The 10,225-nt window shown below is 36.3% G+C and overlaps 1 protein-coding gene across 1 annotated transcript; it reads right to left on the bottom strand.

The window, feature by feature from the left end:
* Nucleotides 1–335: 335 nt before the first annotated feature.
* LOC120091663 (HNH endonuclease) lies at nucleotides 336–6,070 on the bottom strand. The gene is made up of 7 exons (XM_039049764.2): nucleotides 5,361–6,070; nucleotides 3,169–3,223; nucleotides 2,686–2,760; nucleotides 2,420–2,511; nucleotides 1,112–1,193; nucleotides 717–800; nucleotides 336–584 (listed from the first exon to the last, which is right to left on the bottom strand). Exons 1-7 carry the CDS (start codon nucleotides 5,687–5,689, stop codon nucleotides 468–470), a joined length of 834 nt encoding a protein of 277 aa, XP_038905692.1. The 5' UTR covers nucleotides 5,690–6,070; the 3' UTR covers nucleotides 336–467.
* Nucleotides 6,071–10,225: the final 4,155 nt, after the last annotated feature.

Below are 10,225 nucleotides of genomic sequence, written 5' to 3'. Positions count from 1 at the left end.
CACACGTTGATTGCATAGGAGAATGCCAAAATTGACCGGTAAAACGATTTGGTACTTTTTTCTCGTTCAAGATAAGGTAGGGCAAAAAGTATTTTGACAGGGAAAATAATAATTTCATACTTTCATTTTCTGCAGAACAAGAATAAGGCACAAAACATTGTATTGACATTCGTAGACTTGTAGTTCCTAGGGGATAATAAGGTTAAAATGATATGAACTATTTGATGTAATCCTATAAAAAGTTTAAAGGTCCTGACACTTTGGGTCCTTAGTAGTGATTGGTAGAACACAAAGAGAAGCGGAGCAATATTGAAGAGAAAAGAGATGCAAAATGGTTATGGGAACTAATGATAGATTAAGCTATTTAGAAGGTACCATAGAAGTCTTATAAGAACCAAGTATTACGTGGAGTTTGTGCATTATATTATGTGCAAAGAAGAATTTATATGTACCACCTAAATACAAGGTCATTGCTCACTTGACAGATATTGACGCCATTCTTCAGGGGTCCCCTTTCTCAGTTTCAACATCTTTATTGCTGTACTTGTTAGAGGAATGGCAAGTATATCATAATCTTTAGGGGCCTGCAAAATTCCAAGTAAAAATCAATGTGCATGAACTAGATGAACTCAAACCTGATCAAACGTTAACGCAGACAGAAGAAAAGAAAATCTGAAGATCAATTTCTCACTATAAACAAAACGTAACATAGTTACCTTGGGAGTTTTTTTCAGCTTCATATTTGCTTCTTCTACGGTCTTTTGGCCTTTCTTTGAATTACATTGTACACAGGCAGCAACCTATTGCAACATAAGAGATTAAAGAAAACAGAAAACAGCGAACCAATTTCGTAAATGAGGAGATGTTGGGAAGTATCATAGCAGATGAATTGTTCAGATTAAACTAAAGATTTCTTTGCCAATTAAGTTTTTCTGTTCCTGTTATTAGGTATGCTTCCGTGTGCTATTTTACTACCTAGAAAATTTTAGGACATTCAAGTGTTTTGGGATCAGGATCAGTCTTCTGATAATTGAAAATTTTATTATTACGGCCAACTGAAAATTCAGTAGAGTATTTGTAATATCATGTTAATATCTACAGTATAACTCACCAGGTTTTCCCATGTCCATTCTCCACCCCGGGATATGGGCAAGACATGGTCAATGGTCAAACTCTCATGTGATGAACAATACCTGTTGATAAAAGACCCATTTGAGGAAACCAAACCATAAAAAACAAAAAACAAAAACAAAAAACAAAAACAAAAACATAGTGAAAGATTTTCCATATACATCCTTGCACAATATCATCCCTCATTTCAATATTAATAGTCTAGTCAAACCTACCGAAACTGATCAAACTCAGTCAAGGACCTCGAAAGCCATTTTATATAATAAGCTATAAGGCTTCGTTTCTACACTGCAGGTTGCCAATGCCCAAACCTTCTCTACTCAAAAGCCAAAGAAGCCACCCTCCAATTAGCGTACAAACCCCAATATTGAATCCCATGCTAAAGATCTAGCCAGTGTTCACTATCCTCAATGATCATAAACTACACATAAATCTTAAGAGTTCCACTTTGCAAAAAAAGAACTTGGAATACATTGAATCTCATCTAAAGGTGTAAAGGCTCAATAAGGAGCAGGCCTTGATAAGTGTCCAACTCTGAAATCTTTGAAAAAACTATTTGATTATCTGGGAATGACAGGGTACTACGGTTGCTTCATGACAACTTTTATTGATGCCTCTTCTCCCCTTGCCAATAGCTCAAAAGGGTACCACGATAGCAGGCACTGCATATGGGCCTTACCTGATTTTCCTTACTTGTTATAATTGGGAAGAGGGCTCCAGGCATAAGATTGGGGGCAGAGCTAATACCAATCGAATGACCAATAGCTTGTTTTATCCAAGTGTGGTAAAAATAAACAATGATCTTGCCAGAAACCAATTTATAAATGAGAGTTGATGACGATTATGTTAGGCATCCAAAATGGAAACATTATGTAGTATGCAGGCGGTTTGTTGTACAAACATATGAATTTATGCTATAATAGAGGCTAGTGCAATTGCATACTGGAAATGGGCCATGAAACTGTAGGGGTTTGATTTCGAAATACAATATTGGTCGGGGGTTGAAAACAAGGCCATAGACACTCTTTCTTGCTGTTCTCCCACTGGCAACAATATTAAAAAGCACTAAAAGAAACAACGTGGAGTGTGGCATCTGTCGTCATAAAAACTAACGATACAATTAAAATGGAAAATTATGTTTAATAGAAGAATCATTAAGACGATTATATAATTGATACAAGTTCCCCCATCATAAAACTAGAAAAGCATCTCAAAATAATTTCTTCCATTTCAATTTTAAATGATAAATTAGACTAAACTGGTCAATTGCAAACATTTATTAACTTACTGACAAGTGTAATTGTCCCGATAAAGTATGTTTTTACGACTCAAAGAGTTCTTGATTCTTCTCCTCTTAACAACTTGCAATAAATGGGGAACCTGAACACAGAGATGATATAGTTAGTTAAAAGGCCTTTGACAAGGAAGAGATTCAAGTAAAAAAAAATGAAGACAATCTTGAACTTCTCCTGGTTATGGAAATGAAGACCAATAATATGCAATCCTTTTGGGGAGGGGACACATGAATGAATCAGGTAAATGATTTATGCATACCCGTAAGACTGCTGGTATATAGAAGGATCCGCTTGGAGAACTCACAGTCTGGTCATAGTATTCCAAGACATCAGCCTGGGGAAGCCAAAAAGCTTTGGATAAATAAAGTATGGGAACATTAATTTAACAATCTATAGACTAAAAACTACATGATCAACCTCAATCAATTGATAGGACCAAACCATCATTTAAACCTTTAAAAATCCATAATCAAAGATATAAAATTGCCATTCTTCCTGCAAAGATTTAAAAATTGCAGAGAGTGACAATTTAAATACCCAAGGATTGACATTCCCATGTGGCTTTTCTTTGTCACTACTTGGACAGTCTTTCTGAATTTCCCTAACCATGACCTCAAAAAATTTAAAGAGATCTTCTAGACATATTTTTTATAATAACTATAAAACCAATGAAATCGACACGTTAGGAACTATATATTATTGCTATTTTTATACATAATACATAAAAAGAGATTTGTCAAACCTTCTCCATGAACTCCAAACAAATTGCACGTTTCCAACAAACAACATTAACTGGCCTGAAGCAAGGAAAACAACAGCAAAAGATAAATTGCAAACCCTCAGGTATACAAATAACATGGAGATATGAAAGCAATATGAAACAAGTATATCAGACAACTGGAGGTCAATCCATTCCTCATACTGAAATTGAGTCAAGTATTTGTTTGCCTAAATAGCAGCACATGAACCAAATTTTTTAAGCAAAAAGTACTGGAAAAGAGTGGAGTTTGTTTGTGTTTGTTTTCTCTTCAATGCATGGTTCCACATGCAGGACGTGGACCCAAAATATTATTGGTTACTTCATGCCTAAATAAAATAGGTGAAATGTTGAGAATGAAACATTATCTAAAAAAGAAACCACTTCAGTCATCCCTGGAATTCATTGTACAACATTTGCAAGAATCCCAAAACTGTGGTGCGAGAAGCCAAGAATGAATTGGCTGTCAAAGTGAAAATGGCAGTCGTATCTAACAATTGTATTTTAAATTATGCTACTTGAAGGATGAACAACAAGGTAAAATTTGCTATGTTCCCTCGAAAGACCAGAGGCTCCATATTTTCACTATAGCTTTTCTAAGAAGCGACTTTCTTTGTTTACGTCTGACAACCTCAATGCGCAGGATAGATCTTGCTTGGGGATGGGGGTGGGTGCAAGTGCAACCCATATTCTTTTAGTCAACCCCTTTTCTTTCTTCATACTTTCATAGGCCACTATCTTGCCTTAGAAGGGATGCATCAAGTTCAGTATGGTATATGGACTGTTGGGCAGCCAACCTGGTGACCAGCAAACTTAACCACCCAAACATCATAAACGAACATGGAGGCCCTTAAAACTGATTATAGGTAATGAAAAGGCTTGAAAATACAACATGTCTGTCAGATTTCAATACCCTTATCCAACACCTCAGCATTGAATCATAGGTTATTCCACTGGAGTCATGTTCCTCATGTTCCATAGCCATACATTTTCAAAAACTGATTAGCATGACAAACTTACTAGTGCTAATGGTATCTTCAATAACATACAGGTTGCAGATCCTCGGATGCACAGGCACTTTATAAAGAGAATTTGGAGAATATAGAAGTTCAAGTTCATCACTTTACCTCAACAGCTAAAATGGCTGATATCATTTTTTTTTTAGGGAAAAAAGGCTTTTCCAAGAGGTCGTTGTGACAAGCTCAACATGCAATATTAGTCTTAAACAAGTGCGTACATGTATTGAATAGAAAACTCATTCAATATTTTTATTCTTATTATCAACTTCGTTTCTTTATTCATATTGCTTTAGACGTACAGTACATACGCCTTTTATTCTCATCAGGACTTTGAGCTGGCCATGTATCCATATCCGGGCACCTAGACTATAAATAGGAAAAACACAAGGGCTGGTTATTGTGCCTCCTAGAAAACTTTCATCAAACCCAAAAGCCTAAAAGTATTTCATAATATCAATTGAAATTCTATACCTAGTAATACTTTGAATACATGGTATATTCCCTCCTGATCACGCGGACAGAGTCAAGAATAATCCATTTGATATACTTGCTGCTGCTGACTTCATATTTTCTCTTGTGTTAATGTCTACCCCACTTCAAGCTCCAATATCAGAAGTTTTTTAAATCGTTGACTCACTCTAAGCTAGCATTTGTTTCAGCACAAATAAAAGGAGGAATCTTTTATTTGTTTGAATGCAGTTCGACCAAGTAAAACAGCTAATTTGAAAGAGCAATATCAATATCCCTAATAAATAGGTCTAGAAGTCGAATTCTACCCATAATTTCACCCAAAAGAAAAATGTAGGAGAGCGTTAAGATTTTTCGTCAAAGATATCGATAGGAAGCAATATGATAATGTAAGAATTTCAATTTCTTTTTTCTTTTTTTAAATGACAAGTTATTAGATGCAGTTCAAGAAGAAATTAGAAAAACAATAGCGGATAAGGCTCACTCCCACGTCCTACAATTGATCAACTTCTAAAATTATGCCGAACTCTTAGCCGACTCTGTCCAACTTCCTAACTGATCAATTATGCCACCGTCAATATCTTGATAAGATTCCAGTTATTTCCCTATAGTAACACTCTAACAGATTACAGAGTTAGCAGAGCACATCACTCCAGAAGAACTCATCCATTAGAAGAAAAGTGGAATAACCTGTAGGAAATATCCAAAACGAGACCTCTGAAGCAAGCCAAATCGTCGGTCTCAAACTCGTAGTCATAATCAAGATCAACAATGGCGTCGTCACCGCTAACGCTCTCACCTCTCACACCAACACGCACTTCCGCAGCATGCTGAGCGGATTTCCTCAAAGCTGAAGCAGAGGATGTAGAAGGAGAGGGACCAGACAGGGGGATCCTGCGTTTGAGGGTTCGTACTAATCTGAGCTTGTATCTGAATCGATCTTTGGGTTCTGAACCGAATGGGACTCCGTCACCGTTGAGCAGCAACTTAACCCGACTGTGTGCAGTGAATTGGGCCATTTCTGAACTGAAATTGGCTCCGGCGAGCAGTCAATGGAAACGGAAATTGAGATTATTGCTGCTCATCGGATGAAGAAATCGAAGCCCAGTAGTTGAGGGGAAGACGAAAAGAACATTACATGCGCACGGAAAAATCCATCACCACATATTTTTCCCGCACATTTCACTTCATATCTTCGGTTTCCAAAATTTGCTTTGTCAATTATCAGCACAAAATTGGAGTCCTCTATTTTGTCGCCTAATCCATTTCCACTGGCACGTGCATGCAGTGAGATTTTTTTTTTCTTTTTCTTTTCCTTACTTTCTAGGAAATTTTCATACAATGATCCAAAAAACCTCCAACTTATTTATGAGTGACCCATCTATTGAACTTTTTGCAACGTAAAATATCAGATTCACCCCCCAAATTTAAAACCTCTTAACCCACATACTTCCTCCTTCCTCCTTCCTCCTTCCTCCAATGATTTCCTCCTTCCACGATTTAACAAATCTATTCAATACAATACCAATATTTTATTAGAGTATTTATTCTCAACTAATATTCTACCAATAGAATTGAATCTTAATGATATTAAAAATAAAAGGTCAGTTGATGCTAAAAAAAAATCTATCAACCTAACCCAACCCGTGAGGATCAACTCAACCCAACTCGTGCGGTTTGGGTTGACTTATCAACTCTTTTGGGTTGGGTTGAGTTCAAATAAATGAAAAAGTCATGGGTTGGGTTGATTCATGAGTTCACCTAAAAGAATCTAAACCACCTGAACTAAAGAATCCAACCCAACCCGAACTTATTATAAAATTTAAAATGTATATTTATTTTAGTTTTATTTAGTTTCATTAGTTTTTTTTATATATAATTTAGTCTCCAACAATTCTTTAAAATAATTTTTTAGTACTTTGGAAAGAATTACATTATATAAACTGAAATTGAATTGTTAATTTTAATTCAACATATGAAAATAATTAAATCAAATTTCTACATATTAACATTTTATTTTCTTTTTAGAACAGAAATTTAAATAAATTATTCGAGTAACCCGAATGTCACACCCACTTCCAGATTACCTTCTTAATTTAGAAGAGAATGTGACGACAACAGATACCAACCCTTTTGTGGCACTTACTAACTAACCTAAATTCCTTTACCTGTTTAGAAATCCTTGGAATACATAAATAACAATTTAAGATACTTAATCTCAGATATCACAATCACGGCTAAACACACAACATTTCTACATCATTAACATATACAGAGTTCAGTGGGTCCCCACACTTAGCCCTTGTCCCTAACATGAACAACACTTATGTACAGACATTTACAAGTAAACACCTAAAACTTCTCTTTAAACTGGAGTCTTTGAGTGGCAGAGTAGAGTGCAGTTAACCTCTAGGAAATTGACCACTACTTTGAAAAGAAAACATTTAAAACGAGTGAGCTACTAGCTCAGTGAGTGGCTAATAAATCAAAACATCATGCTTAAAACTGAAAACTACCAAGTAAACTTATACTTAAAACTTTCAAAACATAACATAGCTTAACATGATCCTTAGTTGAGAGATAACCTTTTTGCTCAATCCCTCAATGACAAACTTTATTTGGTATGGAGTATTCTCAACACAACCAATGCAACTCTACCTATGTGCACGTGGTAATAACTAAGTTCTGTCATACCTTAGGTATTACTGTCCAGATACCTTCTCAATGTTCTTCAGTATCAAGTTCTAGTAATCATCATAAAACTCATACTTTGAAGTAAAACATACTTTGGGAGCACAAGCAACATAAATCATATACTTAAACATATTTACTATAAAGCATAAAACTTCCAACATATGCTTCTTGAAAATTAAGTATAGAAATACTTAAATCATGCTCTCATAAACTTCCTTAAACTAGCATGCGTTAATAAGTTCATGAAAACTAGTTTGCTTGAAAACTATCTTAAACATTCTTTAAACATAAGCAAGCATGAGTCTAAAGATTTAAGTAAAGCATGTGTTACTAAAACATTGAGAAAACATTAGTTTTGTCACTCACAGCCTCGGGTGTTCCTCCTAGGGTTGATAAGACTTTCCTATTGGCATTAATCTTGTGGAAATGATAACCATGTTTAGTCGTTGTCTTTAATCCTTATGTGAGACTAACTCACCTAAATAAGCTTAACATTTAACTTAAAGTGTCACATTTCAGCTCAACGCATACCTTCTTTATGCGTTTAACACTTAGAAAATTCTTGGTTGCTAGGGCTAAACCATGCAGCATCTAACATCACCCATACACCAACACATGTCCTAGGCTCTCAACCAGATGTGCGCCCTTGTGTACACTGCATAGCCCTTGTGCTTAGCACCTTGCGCAACCTGCCACTTAACCTAATGCATCCCTCACATGCAACTTAGTCTTCGCGCGCGCATCCACTAGCACCACTGTCTAGCTGTTCAAGCTGCTTGCTTGCTCATCCTAAGCAGTTGTTTGCTTGTTCAAACCAAAATTCCAGATTCATCTTTGAGCTCGAATATCTTATTTCCCATATCTTATCTTGAAAATTTTCCTTCTACAAAATTGTTTAAAAACATCTTAACTTACTTACCTTAAAATTTGAGCTCTGAATTCCTCTTGATTCGGCTAAAAACCTTCAAACTTCACCACTAGCCTAGATTCATCTGAGAACCAGACCTTTTGGAAGATTTCTTTAGATTTCACCTTGAATCTTTTGAAAATTCCTTTCGGCAGCCTTGGAGCTTTAACTACACTCAATCCTAATTTAAATGGCTCTGAAATCACTTCAAAAGTACGAGTATTTTGCTCAAACTGACCATTTGAACTGAGGTTTTCCGTTATATAGCTGAGACTACATGCCTATAAATCATCCTTAGCTGACAACTCACACACTAAGTGGGTTTAGTTCCCCTAACCTTGACAATTGGCCCACTAGAGTAGATGACTAAGCTATGATCACTTATTAAACCAATGCATGGTTCAACACCCTCTACCCATCGTATGGCACATCTGAACGCACACCCTCTTGGCCAACACACACACCCAACGCATCTTACGCTCATCGCTTGGCCTAGTGTCATCGCTTGTTATTCCTTGCTCGTAGCCTTTGCTTAAATAATGCATAGCCTCAGCCATGTGTCCAAGGCCTCCTTATGTTGTTGCGCACTTCCTTGCCCAACTAACCTCTCATGAGGTTAGGCCAACATATAGCCCACATCCATCGCATGGTAAACACACGACCAACACCATTTTCTCCATGCAACATGCCCATCATGCACTCAACTAACCTCTTAGGAACATGACTGCCATACACCTCAACAACATTCAATGAATGGGCTTCCACACTTAGCCAAATTTTCCTTACTAAGTGTCATTACTACTTTGCTACCTGAGAGCCTTGTTTCTCAATACTTAGAACTTTTCCTTCTTCTTAACCATCCTCAAGCTTTTTCTACAAACATTACATTAACTTATACTTAATTTTAATTAACATACTAATTATCATACTTAAGTAGGGAAAATATGGTTCGGGGTTTACACCGAACCAACCCAACCCAAACGTTGCATGATTGGGTTGGGTTAGGTTCACTTTTTAATGAAGGTTTTTTAATTGAAGAAACTTATAACCCGAACAATTGGGTTAGGTCTAAAAAATTCTTCAACCCAACCCATGTGTTTATAACTAAACGATCACTTACATTAATATGGACGATTGCTTATAATTTGTTAGGTGAGCTTACTTTAATAGCAATTCGAATCCCATTGTGAATTTTCTAATTGCAAACCAATGACAGTAGTTCACATCTTTGTACGATTTGGTGGGAAATGAGACCAATCCATAAGTAATTATGTTGGAGGTCATATGAAAGGTCTGAAGGACATAAATGGTATAACATGTAGAACTATTGAATATTCCGCACCAACGACTAAATATCAACTCGAAAAATGTTTGATGTACACATCAAGTATTGTTACAATCTATTGGTCCCAGCTCCCCCAATTGATATAGTCGATGATGAAGACCTTAGTTTTTTTTAGAAGGCAGTAATGAATCTCAGATGTCGTTGTTTGTATCAGTTACACTTCATGAAAGTCATGCAGTATATATAGATAATATGTATCAGCAGTGCAATCTAACGATTCAAACAATTCTAACAAGTCAAAACCTTAAGTGTGCAACCATTCCAACACATAATATCCCCAGCATGTCTTCACTAAATGAGAATATTGAGCCACGTAACTTGGGGGATGATAGAAGTGAAGCTTGGATTGGTCACAACATCCAATCTAAATGTACTCCACATTTTGATACTGACCATGTATATGAACAATCTTCATGACCACAAACAGTTCTGACACCTTCCATTCATGTTCCAACCCCACCTGCTCCCATCCCACAAGAGGTATTGTCTTCAATTAAAATGCATTCCACTGTTCCAACCCAACCATTTATAGATAAAACCACACCATCAGAAGGCCCATCATATGACGACCTTATCACAAATCCTCACGACTGTTCAAATGACGATGAT

This window comes from Benincasa hispida, chromosome 11 (assembly GCF_027475165.1).
Source record: "Benincasa hispida cultivar pf3 chromosome 11, pf3_genome.v1.1, whole genome shotgun sequence".
Lineage (NCBI taxonomy): Eukaryota > Viridiplantae > Streptophyta > Magnoliopsida > Cucurbitales > Cucurbitaceae > Benincasa > Benincasa hispida.
Note: the sequence above shows the minus strand (reverse complement) of the source record. Positions and strands in the feature narration are given on the sequence as shown.

What these genes read in the sequence shown, in the direction of transcription:
- LOC120091663 (XM_039049764.2), bottom strand. Translation starts at nt 5,689, where the DNA reads ATGGCCCAATTCACTGCACACAGTCGGGTTAAGTTGCTGCTCAACGGT. An exon ending in GTTTTGGATATTTCCTACAG is followed by an intron (nt 3,224 to 5,360) that starts GTTATTCCACTT and finishes TCCTTGCTTCAG; the next exon opens with GCCAGTTAATGTTGTTTGTT. An exon ending in CGGGACAATTACACTTGTCA is followed by an intron (nt 1,194 to 2,419) that starts GTAAGTTAATAA and finishes TTTTATCAACAG; the next exon opens with GTATTGTTCATCACATGAGA.